Source organism: Oncorhynchus clarkii, chromosome 26, assembly GCF_045791955.1.
Source record: "Oncorhynchus clarkii lewisi isolate Uvic-CL-2024 chromosome 26, UVic_Ocla_1.0, whole genome shotgun sequence".
Lineage (NCBI taxonomy): Eukaryota > Metazoa > Chordata > Actinopteri > Salmoniformes > Salmonidae > Oncorhynchus > Oncorhynchus clarkii.
In genome coordinates, this window is record NC_092172.1 from 32,519,499 (window position 1) to 32,542,801 (window position 23,303).

At 45.1% G+C, this 23,303-nt stretch overlaps 1 protein-coding gene across 1 annotated transcript in view; it reads left to right on the plus strand.

Moving 5' to 3' along the window:
- Positions 1–21,705, plus strand: part of LOC139385062 (IQ motif containing GTPase activating protein 1) — a 67,871-nt gene extending 46,166 nt beyond the window's left edge. Inside the window, exons 16-37 of the mRNA XM_071130110.1 lie at positions 4,915–5,005; positions 5,482–5,649; positions 6,105–6,247; positions 7,026–7,196; positions 8,865–8,948; positions 9,395–9,466; positions 10,697–10,766; positions 10,935–11,299; positions 11,502–11,665; positions 12,141–12,365; positions 12,575–12,715; positions 13,197–13,281; positions 14,312–14,544; positions 15,201–15,333; positions 15,638–15,740; positions 16,468–16,603; positions 17,231–17,318; positions 19,287–19,496; positions 19,696–19,865; positions 20,417–20,539; positions 20,704–20,812; positions 21,058–21,705. Coding sequence (XP_070986211.1) covers positions 4,915–5,005; positions 5,482–5,649; positions 6,105–6,247; positions 7,026–7,196; positions 8,865–8,948; positions 9,395–9,466; positions 10,697–10,766; positions 10,935–11,299; positions 11,502–11,665; positions 12,141–12,365; positions 12,575–12,715; positions 13,197–13,281; positions 14,312–14,544; positions 15,201–15,333; positions 15,638–15,740; positions 16,468–16,603; positions 17,231–17,318; positions 19,287–19,496; positions 19,696–19,865; positions 20,417–20,539; positions 20,704–20,812; positions 21,058–21,171 — 3,198 coding nt within the window. The 3' untranslated portion in view covers positions 21,172–21,705. The remainder of the gene's footprint in view (positions 1–4,914; positions 5,006–5,481; positions 5,650–6,104; positions 6,248–7,025; positions 7,197–8,864; positions 8,949–9,394; positions 9,467–10,696; positions 10,767–10,934; positions 11,300–11,501; positions 11,666–12,140; positions 12,366–12,574; positions 12,716–13,196; positions 13,282–14,311; positions 14,545–15,200; positions 15,334–15,637; positions 15,741–16,467; positions 16,604–17,230; positions 17,319–19,286; positions 19,497–19,695; positions 19,866–20,416; positions 20,540–20,703; positions 20,813–21,057) is intronic.
- The last annotated feature ends 1,598 nt before the right edge of the window (positions 21,706–23,303 follow it).

The window sequence follows — 23,303 nt, forward strand, 5'->3', positions numbered from 1 at the left end:
ACATTTATCTTTAACTTTCTTTGAATATACACATCTCTAAACAACCAGAATATTATTGTAGTCATGCGTAAATATAATTGTCTGTGTATAAATATTATTTTTGAGTGGTGTTTTCTTGGCTGATGTCCTGAGGGACAGTGGACTGACTCCATGTGATTCAGCCCCATCATCCCCACATGACTCCCACTAAACCCCCTCAGTGATGTCATGGTGTGATCATGCTTTCTGCTCCCCCGGCTGGTCCTGCTTACCCCTCCCACTCACTTCCTGTCTGTCTCGCACCCCCATCTTTTCTTTCATTTTCATTCTCTCTCTTTTTGACTCTCCTTCCCTTGGTCTTTTCCCTCTTTATCATTTGAATTGAATTCAAGGGCTTTATTGGCATGAGAAACATATTAATATTGCCAAAGCAAGTGAACTCTCTCTTTCCCTCCCTTTTCTCTTTCATCTCACTCCCTCTTTCTTTCTCCTTTCAACTTAACAACAAAAGGACTGACTAAAATAGCCTTTATGTACAGCAGTCAAACTGTATAGCCCAATTCAAAGCCAAACGGGCTGACCGAGACTGTCAGTCTTGTTACTGGGAAGTAGATTAGTGTAGATACAAGCCATAAACTCATTAGACCTCACACACACACACACACACACACACACACACACACACACACACACACACACACACACACACACGGCCTCTGACTAACTTAACTGTGTTATCTTGCCTGGGTGGGGTGATGAGTGTCGTTGTTCTTGTATGTGCACATCTATGTCATGGTCCCATATGATGTCACCACTCTAGTCCCACATTTGGTTGTGTTTGCTGGTGAAACAGAAACAAGACTGTAGAAGATGCAGGTGGGGTCAAAAGGGTAAGGGCCATGGTTTACCACAGACAAAAGTGCCGATGTGAACTGCTGTGGGGAAGACTGTAGATGTAGAACCACACAGAGAAGTCACATATTAGGACATTCTGATATAGTTATTGGGCCAAAGCTTTAGTTTAGCTCAGTGAGCTGCACTTTCCACCGAAGCTGGCTTGCCCAAGTTTTTAACCAGAATGACTCATCATTGCTAAAACTTAAGGCCAGAAGCATTAAATAGAAAGTGTCCACAGTGTGTGTATTTCTCACAGTTTTTCCTGTTAGAAGTTGGCCTATAGAAGTTGGCCTCCGCCCTTGTACTCTCACAGCCAGTGTACGGGAGAATGTTTTAATTGTCAACAATGGGCCGGTCACATCTCAAGCGTTCCCGTCGTGGCAATGTGACGTTTGTTTGCTAAGACCTTTTTCCAAATCACGCTTTTAGGGAAAGAACGCAGGAAGGAGAGCGAGGGAGGAGGGGAGTGGTAAAGAAAGCAAGCCATTTCCCTGGTGATCTTTTTCACAGGCATAGGAAATAACAAGCCAGGACTACTCTGTCTGCTTCCTTAAAAGGGCACGAAGCTGAGCACTACATCAGAAGGGGACTTTTCATAGTAGACCCATTTAGTTGGTTTCACCTGGGCCCTCTGGGGCTCTCGTGGCCCCTCCATGGGTCTGATAGCTGAGGGGAGCATTCTCCTTTGTGGTGGGTTGGTTTTGGACAAGACCGACAGACATACACTGAGTGTACAAAACATTACGAACACCTGCTCTTTCCATGACAGACTGACCAGGTGAATCCAGGTGAAAGATACGATCCCTTACTGATGACACCTGTTAAATCCACTTTAATCAGTGTAGATGAAGGGGAGGAGACGGGATAAAGAAGGATTTTTGAGCCTTGAGACAGTTCAGACATGAATTGTTTATCTGTGCCATTCAGAGGGTGATTGGGCGAGACAAAATATTTAAGTCCCTTTTGAACAGGGTATGGTAGTTGGTGCCAGGTGCACCGGTTTGTGTCAAGAACTGCAACGCTGCTGGGTTTTCACTCAACAGTTTCCTATGTGTATCAACAAGGGTCCGACACCTAATGGACATCCAGGCAACTTCACACAACTGTGAGAAGCACTGGAGTCAACATGGGCCAGCATCCCCATGGAACACTTGAGTCCCTGCCTCTGTGAATTAAGGCTGTTCTGAGGGCAAAAGAAGGGGGGTGCAACTCAATATTAGGGAGAGTTCCTAATGTTTGGTATACTCTGTGTGTACACACACCACACACGTAGGGGTCAAATATCTTCATGGTCTCCAAAGGATCAAATCCATGGCTGAAAGTCCTGCTCTAGGAGTGACTCTACTACGGTGCCTTCAGATTTGGATGACTCAGTCAGACACGCGGCACAGACACAGGAAGTTGTTAGAAACAAGAGGTTCCGGCTTGATTTCAAAGGCCTGATGCTGCTCATGTGCTCCACAGCTGCAGGTGGAGGGGGTTGATGGGACATGGGGATAGTAGCAGATGGGAAGGAATGGGAGCTGTTGAAGGAGAATGAACACAGGGGTATATTCATTATGGTGGAATTTTCAGATCATATCTGGCTGTATCTGTTCTAATATTTTCTGTAACATCACGCCCTCCTGAACAGGCCCCAGGTTAATACATAGAATCTGATTTCAGATCCTAGACCTACTGTATCTATACTTTTGTGCAATGATTCACTAATGAATTCTTTAGCCTTTTGGTGGACCATAGAGCAATAGGTTTGAGATATAGTTTTGTATACACATCTAGGTTTCTAGTGTGTGACTAGGCCCCTGTTCGTTAGAGCACGCCGCAGCAAAATGTTTAACAGAAAAAGAATACGAGTTTCTTATTGGACAAGTTCAGATAGTGTGTCCCTGTTTCACTACACGTCGTGCCTTCTGAACACGGCCCAGATTTCTTTCTCCGACGCTGATGTTTCATCAGGGATTGTTCATGTGATGCCAGACATCCATGTACAGCCTGTGATATATTTTTCTGTGCCAGTCTTGTGGTCTGAGGGTTCAGCTTGACGGCCAAAGTAAACACGGTGGGGGGACAAGTCTGGAGCTCTGTACGAGTCCAGCTTCATCGCTCACATCATCATTAAAGCATGTACGGCTCTGTGTGTGTGTGTGCATGTGACTCATGCTCACTGTGTGTGTGTGACTCATGCTCACTGTGTGTGTGTCCATGGGGTGCATGTGCACTGCTGTGTTGTGATGTTTTTATGTTATGTATACGTTTACAAGCTGTGTTGTGATGTTTTTATGTTATGTATACGTTTACAAGCTGTGTTGTGATGTTTTTATGTTATGTATACGTTTACAAGCTGTGTTGTGATGTTTTTATGTGATGTATACGTTTACAAGCTGTGTTGTGATGTTTTTATGTTATGTATACGTTTACAAGCTGTGTTGTGATGTTTTTATGTGATGTATACGTTCACAAGCTGTGTTGTGATGTTTTTATGTTATGTATACGTTTACAAGCTGTGTTGTGATGTTTTTATGTTATGTATACGTTCACAAGCTGTGTTGTGATGTTGTTATGTGATGTATACGTTTACAAGCTGTGTTGTGACCACTGACTCCTCTGATACCAGTCAACATCCTGGAATAGAGGACTTCTGTAGGAAGATTTTATATAAGGACATGTAGGGACTAGACTGCATTACTGAAGCAATGAAGGGAGGGTTCACTGGCTAAGAACACCACCCTATCGGCTTTCACTTCCTCTATTCTGATCAGGGGTCTGTTCATAAGGGCACACACAGTGAAAAACATTTTAAAAACCTATTGTAACAAATTGAGCGTTTCAGTCCCTCCCTGTTTTAGTCTGTTTTCTTCTGTTGGGTGCCTAATGAACACAACCCAGCAGTTGTGTGTTTGTCAGGAGTCCTAGTTAATAAGATGCGTCCTTCTACTCCCATCCCCTCTCTGGCACCACACCCTTTCTGTATCGCTTACCTGCCCCCAGCTGCAAGGCTGATTTCCAAACCAATATGAATTAGCACTAACCCTTTAATTACTGTCAATAAAGCTATCCTGCCACTGACGGATTGCGAGCCAGTGTTTCCCTTAGGTAGAGCTCTAGGATCTGCTTCCCCACCCCAATCCTAACCTTCACCATTTGTGGGGGAAATACAAAACTGACCCTGTATCAGCATCTAGGGGAAACTTCACCCTGAATGTTGGTAGCGCAGCCACTACCTGCCTACCTGGCTTGCACAAGGAACCACACCTACCTTGAGTTTTGGTATCGGTCTCCCCCAGCCCCCCTCCCCTGAAACACTGCAGGAGGAGGGAGGGGCAGATAGGTGGGGGAGGGGCAGGTAGGTGGGGGAGTCACAGAGGGCCTGTCCTGTTGGCCTATTAGCAGCTAGCCCCGCTCCCTCCGGAAACCAGCTAGCAGAGAGAGAGTTAGCTGTCTGTGCTACTGCGTACTTAAAACACAGAGACTTGACAAAGTGTTTCGAACTGTCATGTCATGGTTTCAGTTAGCTAATATGCTCATCCAATTGACTTGTCATGATGGTCAAGAGTGTACACGGGGAGGGAATGCTGTTGCAGGAATGTGGACTGATATGAGAGGGTATTTCATACTTCTGCAACTTAGATTTCAGACTAAAGATGTAGTTTCTCACTGCCTGCTGTAGGCCTTGGCACTAAGCAGGTGTTTACTGCTATCAGATGTTTGGTTTATAACATCAGCCATTATTGACTTCTGTTCTCCATCTCCTGAGATTGGATTTCTTTTGAAATAAGTGGAATGACCAATGTCTCGGATTTTCATTTGGAGTTCTGTTGTGTGGGGGTGACACCTTGTACTAGTCTATAGAGTTCCCTTTCCTGTGGTCTCATGCCATTGTGGTTGGATGCCATTTAGACCCAAGTCCTCTCATTCAGCAGGAGGAGATCGCCCTCCAGTGGTAATTCAGTAGAATGGCAGTAAATATGCTGCAGACCCGGTGGGTGGGTGTGTGCTGTTTTGGAGTTAGACTGACCGCCTCACTGTGTGTTCTTCCAGGAGACCGAGGACCCCTCTGCTGTGCTCTGGTTGGATGAGATCCAGAACGCCGTACTGATGTCCAATAAGGATACCCAGGAGGCCTTGCAGTGTAAGAATAGTACACACCCTAGCTGTCCCACAAGCACCTTTTCCTCAGGGTTTCAAGCAGACCTGGGTTTACATAGTATCAGATTTATTTCAAATACATTTGATTGACTGCCTGAAGTGTCATATGGGCAAGCTTAGCACATTTGGGACTTCCATTTTTCCAGCGTGTCAGAAGGGCAAGCTTAGCACATTTGGGACTATTCAATTTTTCCAGCGTGTCAGAAGGGCAAGCTTAGCACATTTGGGACTATTCCATTGGTTCCAGCGTGTCAGAAGGGCAAGCTCAGCACATTTGGGACTATTCCATTGGTTCCATCGTGTCAGGCAATCTCAATCAAACACAGCGAAGGTATTTGAAAGAACACATACTATTTGATCACAGGTTTGGTTCCAAGCTATTTCCTGTAAGTAGAGCATGATGAAATACTGAAAAACCAAGTAAAAAAATAATCACTCGTCTCCCTGTTTCCTCGTCAGTCTCCCAGGCCATCCAGGCCATCAACAGAGCGGTGGACAGTGGCGAGGCGCCTAAGACCCTGGCTGCGCTGCGCTCCCCTGGGGCCGGCCTCTACGGAGTCACCCCTGAGTGTGTCCAGAACTACCAGGACGACCTGGCCAAGATCAAACAGGACAAGACCCAGGATGGTGAGGAGGATGGTCGTGGCTGCATCCCAAATGGCACCCTTTTCCCTACATAGTGCACTGTTGACCAGACCCCTATGGAGGGGGATATACTGTATATGCCCTATGTAGGGCATTGGGTGCCATTGGGCCACAGTCACACACTGTGGACAGTTTTCTTTCATTTTATTGTTTTGTGTTCATTACCTGCAATTAGTTTCTTCTACAATGAGTTAGTGCAGGAACATGTAGTAGATGTGACTAAATGGCATCAGCCAGAGCAAGTTAATGTTCATAGTCAAAAGATGTTTCTCACCCAGGAACTGCAGATATAAAGGATCTTGATCACTTGCTTTAGTACAACAGACAAGGTATACATGGTTCCCTGACTGACAGATGGAGCTAGATATATCAACATGTACAGTCTGTAAATAACTTGGTGAGAAATATGTCCATAACGCTGTGTGTTCATGCTCCAGGTGACAACGGCAGTGACTGGATGAAGCACTGGGTGAAGGGAGGACACAACTACTACTACAACCTGAAGACAGGAGAGGGCTCCTGGACTGAACCTGCAGACTTCCTCCAGAACAACACCCAGCTCAACAAGGAGGACATCCAGGTAGGCTAAGATGGATACTGGGAGCCCCGGGGTGAAGTTTCCCCTGTGTACAGAGCTAGGATCAGTTCCTCCTGCCCAAATCATAACGTCAACCATTAGTGGGGAAAATGTAAGACTGGCCGTGTCTAGGGGCAGTTTCACCCTACACCATACAGGGCTTTGCCTCTTCCTCTCTGGCTGTATTCATTGAGCTGAAACATTCAGAACCTTGCAGATAGAATTGGAATGAATAGAATGTGCATGATTCATGAGACCTTGTTCTACAAAATGCATTTCTATGTGGACGATCTATAACGCTGCACCCAGCTGAACAGGCCGCAGTACTGTGGTGTTGTAGTGATGTAGCTTTGTGGAGCATGCTAACATACCACTCCCATTGTTTTTAAAGGAAATGCTAATACTAAACTCCTCCGTAGTGGACAACCTCAAGTCTTACATTGTTTATGCTCATGCAGGCGAATGTATAGTTGAGATCATTGTGCGCAACTCATACCTTAATATAAATCATTCAATAATATCAATAGTAGACTTGCCAAAAAAATAGTAGTTAAGTGCGTGTATCCCAAGTGAATACTGTCATGGTCCATACAGACTACCTTGGTATTTGTACGATTAGGTGAATTTGCCATTTGAGATTTTCCTTTATCATTCTCACTTAACTCCCATCTCTTTTGCTAAAAACAGACACACCTTCCACTGCCACCCCTAAAGCTGTGTTGATACTATGTCATTATGTAAGTGGGCCTGTGTGTGACTGGCTCTCTGTGTTGTCAATCAGTCTGTGGTTTCCGGGGTGACCACCACCTACAACCGGGAGCAGCTGTGGCTGGCCAATGAGAGCCTGATTGCCAAGCTGCAGGCCGGATGCCGTGGCTACCTGGTGAGGAAAGGCCTGAAGGAGAGAAAAGACTTCCTGAAATCTCAGGACCCAGCCATTACCACCATACAGGTCAGAGGTCAAACTCTTCCCTTCCTTTGGACATGGAGTAAATCTCAGTATTTCCTTGATTCCTCACATCCTTTCTCCTCATCTCCTTCTCAAAGTCCATTGGAGCAGAAGACTTGAGATTCCTCCCCTCGGATCTTCTCCTCCAATGTGCTTTGAGAAGGAGGCGAGGAGAGGGGGCGCGAGCAATCAAGGAAATACAATTGAGATTCACCCATAGTCATTAGACATTTCACAGTACACACTTTGAAAATGTATATATTTTAAATGTGACCTTTATTTAACTAGGCAAGTCAGTTGAGAACAAATTCTTATTTACAATGATGGCCTAAACCCGGCCGACGCTGGGCCAATTGTGCGCCGGCCTATGGGACTCCTAATTCTATATGCCTATGGGACTCCAGGGGCGGCAGGTAGAGCTTGGACTAGTAACCGAAAAGTTGCTGGATCGAATCCCCGAGCTTGTCGTGGTAATTTCCTGTATTACTAAGTGAAAGGAGAGTTTACCAACCACACACAAGTCAGAGTTATACTTTAAACTTAATCTTTTAGTAATATGAGCTTCACCATAGCACTTTGACTCTCAGATCAATTAAATGAATTCTGAGAGTGTCAACATAATGGCAACAGATCTTTTATAGCAAAGATCCACCCCTCAACTCACAATGACGAACCACAGGTCTTAGGAAAACTGCACAAAGGAAGACTTTTACTTGAGAGGAGTATCCCATAGCCAGACAGCTTAGCTATAAATTATCGTTCAGTTTGCTCTCTTAGACGAGGTTCTACTTCTCGTTCTTGATATTACCAAAACATTACCTCATCCAATGGCATATATCAATTGTCAATTCTAGATACTCCCATCTCAAATACAATCCCTCCAGGACAAGCTCACAGAGAAGAGTGAGCCTCTAGGTCATATACCATGAAAGACAAGTTTGGACATCAGAGGGGACATACAGTGGTTCCAGACTGTCCTACTCCTTCCCCCCAAATGGGAAAAGTAGGGAGTGACTAGCACACAGACATTATGGAGCCAAGAGATAATTGTTCCCCCTCAATCATCCCTTCACATGGTTTAAAAGACACGTTCAAATATGAAGACAAGCCTGACCTCTCCCCTCTCTGGGCCCAAGTGACTTTCCCACATAAGCATATTTCTGAAAGTTGATAAAACATCTTATTTATCAATGTTACCTAACTAATTCTGATTCTGCTACGACAAGCTGACGAGGTTCAAATCTGTCGTTCTGCCCCTGAACAAGGCAGTTAACCCACTGTTCCTAGAGCGTCATTGTAAATAAGAATTTGTTCTCAACTGACTTGCCTAGTTAAATAAAAAAATCCTGTCTGGATGTGATAGAACATACACAACCCCAGTGCTACACAGCCAGTCTCAAATCATTCCCTTAGCCCTAAGCCTTCAACAGTATCTACCCAGTTCTGCAAACACTGAAGGGTTTGGGCCATTTTAAAGAAAACATTCTACCACTTTATTGCCATGTTTAACTTTAAGGGACAGTTTCTCAGACTGGTCTAAGAGCACTTTCAATGGTGATTCTTCATTGAACATGATTTTTAGTCTAGGACTCAGACTGTCTGTGAATTTGGCCCTAAAAATGCTCTTGTGCTTCTTAACACTGGTCCTGTATATTTATCTGTATCTTACAGGCTCATTTTAGAGGCTACAAGCAGAGGAAGGTCTACATAAAGAGGAAGGAGTACCTGAATGACCACAGCGAGGATGCTGTAAAGGTAAGGTCTCCACCTACTGTACGTGTAGCCATCTTTATAATAAAACAACAATACATGACCTTGATTGGTGGGTCCTGTTCATTGGGGCATGCAACGTTCTAAACGCTTTGCAAAATAAACATTTACTTTTCTTATTGGACAAGGCCAGGTTGTCCCTCCCTGTTTCAGTCCATTTACTTTTCTTATTGGACAAGGCCAGGTTGTCCCTCCCTGTTTCAGTCCATTTACTTTTCTTATTGGACAAGGCCAGGTTGTCCCTCCCTGTTTCAGTCCATTTTATTTTCTTATTGGACAAGGCCAGGTTGTCCCTCCCTGTTTCAGTCCATTTTCTTTTCTTTTGGGCCTTAATGAACATGAGCCTGTGTTGCTGCTTTTCCTTTAAGTCTGAGGTTTTTGGTGAATTTCAAATCTTTTTTAGTATTGACCTAGTTGAGTTATTGTTTTAGATCCAGTCGATGGTGAGGATGCACCAAGCTCGCAAGAAGTACAGAGACCGCCTGAAGCACTTCAAGGACCATGTGAGTTGATGTATTTAGTTAACCCTTATTTTACAAGATACGCCTAGTGGTTAGGGCGTTGGACTAGTAACCGGAAGGTTGCAAGTTCAAATCCCCGAGCTGACAAGGTACAAATCTGTCGTTCTGCCCCTGAACAGGCAGTTAACCCACTGTTCCTATGCCGTCATTGAAAATAAGAATTTGTTCTTAACTGACTTGCCTAGGTAAATAAAGTTTTTTTTATTTTATGTATTAGTAGCGGGTAGTTTGAATCCCAGATTGAACAAATGTTAACTATTTGATATATTAGGGGTACTCAACTCTTACCTTACGAGATCTGGAGCCTGCTGATTTTCTGTTCTACCTGATAATTAATTGCTGGTGTCCCAGGTCTAAATCAGTCCCTGATTAGAGGGGAATCACCTACCTGGTGTCCCAGGTCTAAATCCGTCCCTGATTAGAGGGGAACAATGAAAAAACGCAGTGGAACTGGCTTCCAGGTCCAGAGTTGAGTTTGAGGGTGAATTACTATAAAAAAAAGAGGTATTTCTGGAAAATGAGTATGAATCTTTGACGAAAGACAAGTAGCTAGAAGGTCCAGTAGCTTGTAGAGTCTGGTTCCTGTTAAGGTTTCCTGCCGCCAGGGAATGTTGCCTTGTTACTATGCTACTACTTGACTCTAGCCCAGCTAACAGCAAAGCACGTTGTCAATTTTGTGAAAAGCGCTACATAAATGTGATTGATTGAGTTGTAGTTATATGGTGTGCCCAGGGCTGTCTGTTCTCTAGTCTTCTGTATTCACTGTATGACGTCACATCTAACTCTTTATATCCTCACCTGACACATCCACTGACATTTACTCTCCCTGCGTCCCAATGGCACCCTATTCCCTAAATAGTGCACTACTTTCAAATAGTGCACTACTTTTGAACAGAGCCCTATGGGCCCTGGTCAAAGTAGTGTACTATATAGGAAATTGGGTGCCATGTGGGACACACTCGTCCCACATTTAAATGTCCTTTCAGCTTAATGAGGCTACTAGGCTAGATGGCTCACTTAACTCTGTACCCTGACTAACTACAGATTACCAATGTAATCTTTCTCTTTATAAAAGTGCTGCTTCCCAAATGGCACCCTGTTCCCTATATAGTGCACTACTTTTGACCAGAGCTCTATTAAGGGAATGGGGTGCCATTTGGGACACAGTCATGTTCTTGATCAGTGAAGTGACTGCTGTTTGCTCTGTTGCAGATCAATGATGTGGTGAAGATCCAGGCGTTCATCAGAGCCAACAAAGCCAGAGACGACTACAAGACACTCAGTGAGTATGATGATGATGAGAACCCTCACCCACCACTGGCTTTCTCTCTTCACCATCTTCTCTCTGTACTGAGTCTCGTCTCCCAGCTGTTCTTTCTGCCACATACGACTCCATCCTGACACTGTCTCTCACTGTCTCTCACTGTCTCTCACTGTCTCTCTCACACAGTCAACGCTGACGATCCTCCCATGGCGGTGGTGCGCAAGTTCGTCCACCTCCTGGACCACAGCGACCAGGACTTTCAGGAAGAGCTGGACTTGATGAGGCTCCGGGAGGAGGTGGTCACCAACATCCGCTCCAACCAGCAGCTGGAGAATGACCTGAACCTGATGGACATCAAGATCGGCCTGCTGGTCAAGAACAAGATCACCCTGCAGGAGGTGGTGTCCCACAGCAACAAGCTGACCAAGAAGAACAAGGGCGAGCTGTCCAACCTGATGATGATGAACAAACAGAGAGGAGGCCTGAAGGCTCTGAGCAAGGAGAAGAGGCTCAAGCTGGAGGCCTATCAGTATCTTTTCTACCTGCTGCAGGTACTGTAGATGCTGTGTGTCAACGCATATATGTATCGATCTCCTCAAACAGTTAGCAAAGCTGTACTGCAAAGAGAATCACACTCGCAAACAGTTGAGAAAACATAAAACACTGTAGGTGACAGTAAGCAGACTAGAAACGGACCAGGAAAACATCCAATCTAACCGTAGTTAACGTGTTTCCTTTCTGTCCTCCCTGCAGACCAACCCCACCTACCTGGCCAAGCTCATCTTCCAGATGCCCCAGAATAAGTCCACTAAGTTCATGGACTCTGTGATCTTCACCCTGTATAACTACGCCTCCAACCAGAGAGAGGAGTACCTGCTGCTCAAACTCTTCAAGACCGCCCTGCAGGAGGAGATCAAGTAAGGAGCTAATACTTGAAACAATAGGATTCATCAATAAGGCCTGGGGAGGTGTGGTATATGGCCAATATACCACGGATAAGGGTTGTTCTTATGCATGACGCAACGCGGAGTGCCTGGATACAGCCCTTAGCCATGGTATATTGGCTATATACCACAAACCCCCATGGTACCGTATTGCTTTTATGAACTGGTTACCAATGTAATTACAGCAGTAAAAAGTGTTTTGTCATACCCGTGGTATACGGTCTGATATACCACGGCTGTCAGCCAACCAGCATTCAGGGATCGAACCACCCAGTTTATAACTTAGCATATGCCACTTACAGTCATGCATATTTCATATGGGTAGCCCTAGCGGGAATCGAACACATGAGCCTTGGCGACGAAGCGCTATGCTCTACCAACTGAGTCACACAGAAACACTTATACAGTCTAGCAGTGTCTCACCATGTTCCTAACCTTGGGTTCTCAGATCCAAAGTGGATCAGATCCAGGAGATCGTCACGGGCAACCCCACAGTCATCAAGATGGTAGTGAGTTTCAACCGCGGCGCCCGAGGCCAGAATGCACTGCGTCAGATCCTGGCACCTGTCGTCAAGGAAATCATGGAAGACAAGACGCTGAACATCAAGACTGACCCGGTGGACATCTACAAGAGCTGGGTCAACCAGATGGAGACACAAACTGGAGAGGCCAGGTGAGAGGAGGAGGAGTCTGGGTAATGGAGTTCAGAGGAGACTGTCAGAGAGGAGTTGGAGTTTGGCGTCAACTGTTCAAAGATGGAAAGTATTAGAGCTGTCGTTACAATTTCTGAGTGAAATTGTATGACTGTGTACCTTTCTCTCGCTCTTTCCCTCCCCCCCTTTCTGTACCACCTCTTGCCCCTCCCCTTCTCTTCTCCAACAGTAAACTACCCTATGAGGTAACACCAGAGCAGGCTATGAGTCACGAGGAGGTGCGCACTCGCCTGGAAGCGTCCATCAAGAACATGAGGACGGTCACAGACAAGTTCCTGTCCGCCATCATTGTCTCTGTGGACAAAATCCCGTAAGTGTCTCTAGCTCTGTTCTCAATAGAATTACGAGAAGGGACAGAGCCCTTCAGAACACAGCAATTTGATTGGAACACTCGTGGCTACACTCAAATGGCTGCCTGTCCACCCGTCATCTGGAATGGGAATGTCCATTCTAGTCATTTATATTTCCATGCTGCTCTCATTTAATAGGGGTCGGTCCAAACTACTACTGCCCTCGAGGGCCACATCTACTAGTTCTCAACCTTGCCTTTTTATCAACAGGTGATTTAGACCTGACATGAATTGATAGTTTTAAATGTTGTAAAGGAGAAGCAGCAGACATTAAATGTAGCCTGTGTGACTCCCTGTTTTTCATCCCTGCTCTACAGAACATGAACCAGCAACTGTGGGTTATGATGCTTATCACTTCTATGAGAGAGGGTCACTTATAGGGAATAAACCAGTTCTAAATACATTCTAGAAAGTAAAGAAATGGGTCTTTGTGTGTGTCAGGTATGGGATGCGTTTCACCTCCAAGGTGCTGAAGGACACACTCCATGAGAAGTTCCCCGACGCTACAGAGGACGAGCTTCTAAAGGTGTCATTATATCATTCTTATACCATAGTCAACTGTTATACTGTACTGCTAGAACGGTGCTCTGCTCTACGGTGCTCTGCTCTACGGTGCTCTGCTCTACGGTGCTCTGCTCTACGGTGCTCTGCTCTACGGTGCTCTGCTCTACGGTGCTCTGCTCTACGGTGCTCTGCTCTACGGTGCTCTGCTCTACGGTGCTCTGCTCTACGGTGCTCTGCTCTACTGTGCTCTGCTCTACTGTGCTCTGCTCTGCTCTACTGTGCTCTGCTCTGCTCTGCTCTACGGGGCGGGCTCTGCTCTACGGGGCGGGCTCTGCTCTACGGGGCGGGCTCTGCTCTACGGGGCTCTGCTCTACGGGACTCTGCTCTGCTCTACGGGGCTCTGCTCTGCTACTTGCACTGTTATCCTGGTGAGCTTGACTTGGTATCACTCTTCTTCTACTGAATGTGGTTTCCTCCTTTCTCTTCCCTCTCCTTAACTCCATCTCTCCTCTCTCCCTTGTTCTCCTTCTCTCTTCCTCCCCTTTCTACAGCTATGCTCTCCTCCCTTGTTCTCCTTCTCTCTTCCTCCCCTTTCTACAGCTATGCTCTCCTCCCTTGTTCTCCTTCTCTCTTCCTCCCCTTTCTACAGCTATGCTCTCCTCCCTTGTCTTCTCTCCTCTGTTGGAACATGTCTTTCTGTACTCCTGCTGAGACAAGGTGAGACAGTCCCCCCTCCTTCTCTACAAACACCCAGGCTGCATACCAATTCTGTTAAAAACCTTCCTTCCTCTTCGCTGCAAACTTCCCTCGTCTCCTTTTCTCCCTGACTAGTAAGTTTGAATCTCCGAACATTACTTAACTTTTTCAAGTCCAAGATTAGTGGATATAATGTATTGGCTATAAAGAAAAGGAGTCCAAGATTACTGGGACACAGCAACAGTTTTATACAACCAGTAAAACCCTGTCCACTGGTGTCCCTTGACAGGCTTGGTGTTGCCTGTGATGCCTACAGGAGGTACAGTGCTCTATCTAACGGGGGTGTGTCTGTTCAGATCGTGGGTAACCTGCTGTACTACCGCTACATGAATCCGGCCATCGTGGCGCCCGACGCCTTTGACATCATCGACCTGTCGGCCGGAGGTCAGCTGACCACAGACCAACGGCGGAACCTGGGCTCCATCGCCAAGATGCTGCAGCACGCCGCGTCCAATAAGATGTTCTTGGGGGACAACGCCCACCTCAACCCCATCAACGAGTACCTCAGCAGCTCCTACCAGAAGTTCAGGTGCAGTGGAGGACGGTCTTTATGGGTCGTGTTCATTAGGGCATGCTGTGGAAAATGTTAAAATGGAAAACATTTATCACTCTCTGTCTTGTGCTATAAATATTATCTTGGTGCGTTTAATCCCCATCTAAGCATCGACATTGAAATGGATGCAGATTAAAAAACACGTTCCATTGTTGATCCTTTGAAGGGGCCTGGCATGTGTTTGAAGGGGCCTGGCATGTGTTTGAAGGGGCCTGGCATGTGTTTGAAGGGGCCTGGCATGTGTTTGAAGGGGCCTGGCATGTGTTTGAAGGGGCCTGGCATGTGTTTGAAGGGTCCTGGCATGTGTTTGAAGGGTCAGAAGACATTTACAGGATCATAAAAACATGAAATTGTGCTTTGTACAAGCAAGAGTTAGAATATGTGTTGCTTCTCTTTTTTAAATAAATTGTCAACCAAAGATTGTGACACGTGAATTTACATCTAACTTAAACGTGGAAATAATGGCTGGTAAGAGGGCGTCCTGAGGTGGGTGGGGCATGTGTGTAGCTTCTTACCCTCCTTGAATCTCTGTTCCTCCGCAGGCGTTTCTTCTTCCTGGTAAGAGGGCGTCCTGAGGTGGGCGGGGCATGTGTGTAGCTTCTCACCCTCCTTGTATCTCTGTTCCTCCGCAGGCGTTTCTTCTTGGCGGCGTGTGACGTCCCGTCATTGGAGGACAAGTTCAACGTGGATCAGTACTCTGACCTGGTCACGCTTCAGAAACCTGTCATCTACATCTCTATAGGGGAGGTCATCAACACACACACGGTCAGTCTCTCTCACACACACACACACACACACACACGCTTATTTCTGCCCTCATAAATAAAAATGAGTACTCTCTTACACACTTCTCAGTGAGTTTACTTTTTCTCTGTTGTGAAAAACCAAATTATATGTGGAGGAGTCATTTTGTACAATTTTGTGACTAAGTACTAGTGTATTTTCTCATAGCCAGTACCACAGAGGGATAATGTGTTTGCTCCCATATGAAGCCAAAGGCAAATGTCCACATTGTGTGAACAATAAAGATTTTTACATTGTAATGTTCCTGCTCGTCCCCCCACCCCAGCTGCTGTTGGACCACCAGGATGCCATCGCCTCGGAGCACAACGACCCCATCCACGAGCTGCTGGAAGACCTGGGAGAGGTGCCCACCATAGAGTCCCTCATCGGTCAGTACCGTAGATATTCCATAGTCCCCCATGGGTCAGTACCGTAGATGTTCCATAGTCCCTCGGTCAGTACCGTAGATATTCCATAGTCCCTCATCGGTCAGTACCGTAGATATTCCAGAGTCCCTCATCGGTCAGTACCGTAGATATTCCAGAGTCCCTCATCGGTCAGTACCGTAGATATGCCAGAGTCCCTCATCGGTCAGTACCGTAGATGTTCCATATAGTCCCTCGGTCAGTACCGTAGATGTTCCACCGTAGAGTCCATAGGGTCAGTACCGTAGATGTTCCATAGTCCCTCATCGGTCAGTACCGTAGATGTTCCATAGTCCCTCATCGGTCAGTACCGTAGATGTTCCATAGTCCCTCATCGGTCAGTACCGTAGATGTTCCATAGTCCCTCATCGGTCAGTAACGTAGATGTTCCATAGTCCATCGGTCAGTACCGTAGACAAAAGTATGCTGTGTTCATATTTTCATACATGTAAAATGTAGAGGGGCAAGATGAGAAAGGAACAGGCCTAATAAATGTTTCCTATGTGTCCGTGGTGTATCTGCTCTGTCCTACTCCATCAGTGAAGAAACCATAGTCTTCTAAATGTCTCCCCGGTCATCGCTCTCCCCTCTTAGAGCTCCCTTCCACCCTCCCCACAACTTCATGGGATTCTACAGTGGATGTGAATGACACAACTTCCTCTCCTCTAACTGTCCCCTGTTCTCCCTCCAGGTGAGAACCCCCTCCCCCCAGGGGACCCCAACAGGGAGACGATGGGGAAGACAGAGGTGTCCCTCACCCTCGCCAACAAGTTTGATGTTCCCGGAGAGGCCAATGCCGAGATGGACGCCAGGACTCTACTGCTTAAGTAAGAGTAATATTAGTATACAATAAAAATATACACACTTTCTTAGGGCTCTTTCTCAATTGTCTAAATCGGTCCTCGCTTCGCCTTCTCGACTGCTCTTATCTGAAAGAACTGACCAGGTGGAAGCCAGCCTAATAATAAGCTGCCACCATATTGTTTTCACCTGCCAAGTTTCATTTCCAATCCGTGCAGATGATGGAGAGGACAGATTTTTAAGCAATTAGATCCAAGGTGTTAGTTCAAAAGGAGGCCAAATTGAGTTCCCGGACTCCTCAGTCGTTTGTGCATTCCCAGCTGAACCTTATCGTCCCTCTTTCTGGCCTGCTACACTAGAGGCGTAACCTTTGCAGAGCGTGAGACGCTCCAATTAATTTAAATGAAACCTGGGTGTGAGCGCCGGCTCCACGGGAGGCTCACGCTGCTCAGAATGTTTTTTTCGCTCTGGTTGTCATTTCCAGATTTCAACTCACAGCTCACACCCAAGAACAATAGCATAAAGTGGCTTTCGCTCTGCTCACACCGGCTAAAAGTTAAGTTTCCAGTCTAGCAGCTAAAAATAAACCTACTGTTGTCTTGACACCCTAGAATAGCTCCTATGTCTCTTTCCCCCTATCTTTCTCTCTCCAGCACCAAGCGGCTGATCGTGGATGTGATCCGGTTCCAACCTGGAGAAACACTCACTGAGATTCTGGAGGGTGCTGCCAATCCTGAACAGGTGAGGCACTGAGGAGGTAGGGATGAATGAGGGAGACCTGGACAAAACGTTTCAGTGCAATAGTGAAGGTGTAAACTTGGCAGTATAACGCCTAAACAGTACACTGAGCTCAAAGTATTGGGACGGTGACACATTCAGTTGTTTTGGCTCTGTACTCCAGCACTTTGATTTGAAATGATACAATGACTGAGGTTAAAGTACTGACTCAGCTTTTAATTTGAGGGTATTTTCATCCAAATTACAGCGCTTTTTGTACATAGTCCCCCCATTTTTAGGGGACCTATTAAAGTAGTCTCAACTTTATTATTTGTTCCCATGTTCCTAGCATGCAATGATGATAAAATCAAGCTTGGGACTCTACGACCTTGTTGGATGCAGTTGCTGTCTTGGTTGTGTTTTTGATTATTTTGTGCCCAATATAATTTAATGGTAAATAATTGAAGTCACTTTAAGTGTCTTGTTTTGAACACTTCTACATTGTGGATGCTGCCATGATTACAGGTAGTCCTGAATGAACCGTGATGAATGAGGAAGTTAGAGGCATAAATATCATACCCTCCGTTATTGTAATGGTGAGAGGTTAGCATGTCTTGGGGTATGATACTTGTGCGTCTAACTTTCGTACCCTGCACACACTAATTGACAAAGAAACAAAACAAAGGCAAAGTCTTCTCATGCTTTGTTGATATCAAAAAGGCTTTAGGCCTTTAGGAGTGGTGCAGCGGTGTAAGGCTCTGCAGGGCTTGAGGTGTCACTACAGATCCGGGTTCGATCCCAGGCTGTGTCGCAGCTGGCTGCAACCACCGGGAGGCCCATGATGCTGCACAATTGGCCCAGCGTCGTCTGGGTTAGGGGAGGTTTTGGCCTTGTCCCATTGCGCTCTAGTGACTCCTGTGGGGGGTCGGGCACATGCACGCTGACACGGTCACCAGCTAGCTGTACAGTGTTTCCTTCGACACATTGGGTTAATGGAGCAGTGTGTCGAAGCAGTGCGGCTTGGCAGGGCCGTGTTTTGGAGGACACGTGGCTCTCGACCTTTGCTTCCCCCGAGTCCGTACGGGAGTTGCAGCGATGGGACAAGACTAACTACCATTTGGGTACTTTTTCCAACACTGCAAAACAAGGTAGAAACTGAGATGCACTTCCTAACCTCCTTCCAAATGTATGACCATATTAGAGACACATATTTGCCTCAGATTACACAGAACCACAAAGGATTTGAAAACAAATCAAATGTTGATAAACTCCCATATCTATTAGGTGAAATACCACAGTGTGCCATCACAGTAGCAAGATTTGTGACCAGTTGCCACAAAAAAGAGCAACCAGTGAGGCACAAACACCACTGTAAATACAACCCATATTTACTTTTTATTGATTTTCCCTTTTGTACTTCAACTATTTGCTCATTTTGACAACACTGTACATAGCCATAATAACATTTGAAATTTCTCTATTCTTTTAACTTGTGTGTAATGTTTACTGTTCATTTTGGATTGTTTATCTATTTAATTTGGTTTGGCAATGTAAACACATGTTTCCCATGCAAATAAATTCCTTTGAATTGAGGGGGAGGGAAGGATGCAAACCTGTAATATTAGTTAGCAGCTCACTAACACTTAATCTTTGTTTTTGATTATATTGTTGTGCCATAGAGTTAAAGCAGAGAGGGCACACCACTAAAGACTGGTAGCTTGCACCAGTTTAAAGTAGTCAACTGAGTAGGACTTCCTCTGGGTTCGGGAGTTATCACTTTTGCTTGGCTTTATTCAACTATGATTTGTGCACAATGACAGTATAGGGTGAAGTAGCCCCTAGACGCTGATCTGCAGTCAGTTTAGCATTTTCCCCATTACTGTTTAGGTTAGAATTGGGGGAAGGGAAGCTGATCCTAGATCTGTGCCTTGGGGAATCTTCCCCCCAGCGCCACAGCAACACATGACACCACCCCTGTTTTCCCCCTTCCAGGAAGTGGAGTACCAGCGTGCTATGCAGCGACGGGCCATCCGCGACGCCAAAACCCCAGAGAAGATGAAGCAGGCCAAGCCGGTGGTGGATGACAGCCTGACGCTGCAGGGCAAGAAGGACAAGATCAGGAGCAACCTGCAGCGCCTGGCAGAGCTGGGCAAGGTGCACCCTGAGAACCGCTACCAGGACCTCATCAACGACATCGCCAAGGTACTGTACAGCTCGCTAGTTGAAGCTGTGTGTGTGTCCACCCCTTGAACCACTTCTAGGACCCTAATCAACGACATCGCCATGGTACTGTGTGAGAGAGAGTCAGTGTTTCTGTGTCTGTCACGTGATGTGTGTGTGGTACTTATAGTATACGTGTTTTTGTGGATGTGCCACATAAAATATAACGTGTTTGTTCCAGGACATCCGAAACCAGCGGCGGTATCGGCAGCGGAGGAAGGCGGAGCTGGTGAAGCTCCAACAGACAAATGCCGCCCTCAACTCCAAGACCGCCTTCTACAACGTCCAGATTGACTACTACAATCAGTACATCAAGACCTGCATGGACAACCTGGCCAGCAACAAGGGCAAGTGAGTGGCCTTTGTCTTCATACCAGAGGGAAGACGCTAGCCTCCAGGTTTGAGAGGTGGGCAGGTGACCGGAGGGATGCAGGTTAGAATCCCAGGGTTCACGGAGGATGTTTTGTGTGTCAGTAGAATAAAGGATCAAGAGCTCAACTCTGAATTCTTATTACAGAAATTTTGTTTGGTGTAAGTGAATAAGATAGACGGAGAAACTTGCACTGCGGAGGTCAAGGGTTTGAACCTATTAGAGGGCTGGGTGGAGCCATTGTCATACTTTTTACATCTGGGTTGTGTTCATTAGGACACACGTTAACAAAATGTTGAAAAACGTAACAAGTGTTTGTTATTGGACAAGTCTAGGAAGTACCTCCATTTTATTAAGTTTTAATTCCATGCCTAGTGAACACGACCCTGAAATGGATTGGAACTACCAAAATGTTAAGTTTCTAGCAGAAGGCAACTGCAACTCAGGTTGCAGGAACGTCATTACATGGACTGCTATTTCCTCTGTTACGATGTGTGACAGTGTTATGGACACTATTCTCTCCCTCCCTCAGGCTGTCAAAGAAACCAGGTGACACCAAGGCCAAGAAGAGTAAACAGGTGTCTCAGAAGTACACCGCGGCTCGTCTCCATGAGAAGGGTGTGCTGATTGAGATTGAAGACCTGCAGACAAACCAGTAAGTTAAAGATAGACCTTGGATGTTTAGTTAATAATTGTTTACCAAATGTTGTCTTGAAAGTTAGCTGTATGGGATTTATGATGTAATATGGATACATCTCATGACATCACACACATCAGTTTTAGGCAAACAATTGTGACATCCCCCTCCCCCACACACAGGTTTAAGAACGTTATCTTTGAGATCTCTCCGTCGGAGGCGGTTGGAGTGTTCGATGTGAAGGCCAAGTTCATGGGAGTGCACTTGGAGACGTTACAGTTGGAATACCAGGTATACATGTGAATGATGTACAGTGATGCTGGGATGTGAAAAAGGTGGTCCAATGGGATTTTATGGTTGATATTTCTGTCTTTTTAAAAATACTTTTTCAAATGATTCCTTCTCCATTTCTCCTCATCTCCCTCGCTCTCCCCTTTCTCTGCTCCTCTCCCTCTTCCTGCCTCTCGTGCTCTCCCTTCCTCTCCATCTCATCTCTCTTACTCATCTCTTACTCTCCCTTCTCTTCTCTCTCCCAGGACCTCCTGCAGCTGCAGTATGAGGGTGTGGCTGTGATGAAGCTCTTCGACAGGGCCACCATCAATGTCAACCTGCTCATCTTCCTGCTCAACAAGAAGTTTTACGGGAAATAGATGGATGAGACGGGGAGATGGATGGAAAGAGAAGGAGAGGGGGCTACAGACACTGTTGAGAACAGAACATCTAACAGAGGGCCTTGGCTCTATGCTGTCTTAGCTCGGTTTCCCCCTCTTCCGCACTACTTTAAGTATATGTATTCATTATGTGCCTTATTGAGATGGAATATTCACCGTACGGTATGTGCCTTATTCGCCAAGGAAAAGTCCCCCGGAAGCCTGCTGGATGCTCCAAGTGTATCCTCGTCAGGATCCAGAGTGCTTGTTGCGTTTTGTGTTACTATGTTACTGTAAGACTGTCAAAGGTATAAGATATGGATTTGTCTGTCAGGCGCTTGTTTTCCGGTTATTTGAAACGCAATTCAACAGTTGCATGTTGATGACATCGCAAGCAATTTTGTCATACAGTATAACTTTAAGGAACTTGCAAATCCACTATTGGCATAGGAAATAGCCTTTCAAGAGTAGACTGAACAATCAATGTAGAAAATATGTGTTATGCTTTGTGTTGAATAAATGTATAAAAGAAAACTGTCATTATTTGTTCTTTGTCAGTCCTCCAAGTATAGTTAAGGTTACTTTCTTTTATTTTCCTTTTAAGGAGCATAGTTGTCAGAGCAAATCACATTTCATAGTTCTTTAGTCACACATTCACTATTAATTGAAAATACGGTGACTTCAGTTGATTTAACTCCGTTCACCACTGAAGGAGACCGTTCATACAGTCAGTCTAGAGTGAGGTATTATATAACAATGACGAGAGATACGCTTTAGGTTCCAGTAGATGTCACTCACTGTACACTAAACAAACCGTCTCGGCACAGAATCCTTATGACAATCTGCTCCATTTCAGAAGACTGGAAAGCGTGATCTACAGTACTGCCCTGTCAGAATAGTTTTGAAATGTTTGTTTTTTAACCAGTGTACCCTTGTATTGAAGTTAATGTACACTAACCAGGATATAGTTATCTAGGAGCCTAAGCTCTTTCGCCCGTAGTCCATAGAATGTTCTACATGTTTTAAAGAATAAAGCTTTAATAATGCCATGTTTCGTGAGATACATATTACCAGTGACGTATAAAAAATGGTGACACTTTAAAACATTAAGATTTTTAAATGATTAAATGCTAAGAATGCTTACACATGATTATACATTTTAATATTTATAAATTGTTAAATACACATTGGTTATTATGCACACTTTCTGAATAGTAAATGAACTTGAAGGGAAGGTTTCCCAAAACCAGATCCAGCTCCAGCCTAGTCCTGGACTGAAATAGATGTTCAATAGAGATTCAGGATGAACCTAATCTGTGTCTGGGAAACTGGTCCTATTAGTTCAAATGGATTGTTTTGCAGAATGTCAGTATAATTTCATTTGCATTGTACAAATGTAATATTTTGTATACAATATTTTTTTCTCCATGTGGACACTAGCCAGCAGGTTCTAGTTCTGTATGTCCATGGATGATTGGATAGGTTTGAGAATGAAAAGTACAATTTAAGAACCTGAATAAATCAAGCTAATTTACTTTCACGTGTGTGCCACTGTGGTAAAATACATATTTACGATTGTTATGAGCACTTAAATGTTTCCTTCATTTATTTAGACATTTGTATCCAGGTCAATTACCATTCAGTTGACTAAATAATGAGGCTGAACAACCGTATGATAAAGGCTAGGCCGGAAGTAGGACAAATATAAGCACCCATCTAATTTGTATTATTATTTAAAGGCGATTTCCAATTGAGACAAATATCTGCAGCGTTTACCTAGAATGTGAACATGGTAACATTACTTTTAAAAGGCCCATTGTTGACAGGCCGATCTGATTAAATACTGGCCTAGGTGTCCCAAGCAAAACACGAACAGAAATAGCAACATGTTCCCCATGGTTTCAAATACAGAAAATTATGTAATATGCAGTTTCTTATCTTAGTGGATGCTATGATTAAATGATGCACAAAATGAAGCAAAAACACTTTTTTTTCAGACAAAGGCTATGTTTGAATTCCTAGGCTATATTCAGAAGTGGTTACAGTCATATTTCAGTGTATCAAGTGATCCCTAGTGTCAAATCTCAGTTTGCCAACCATCTCTACAATGAACTAGGTTTCCATCCAATTGA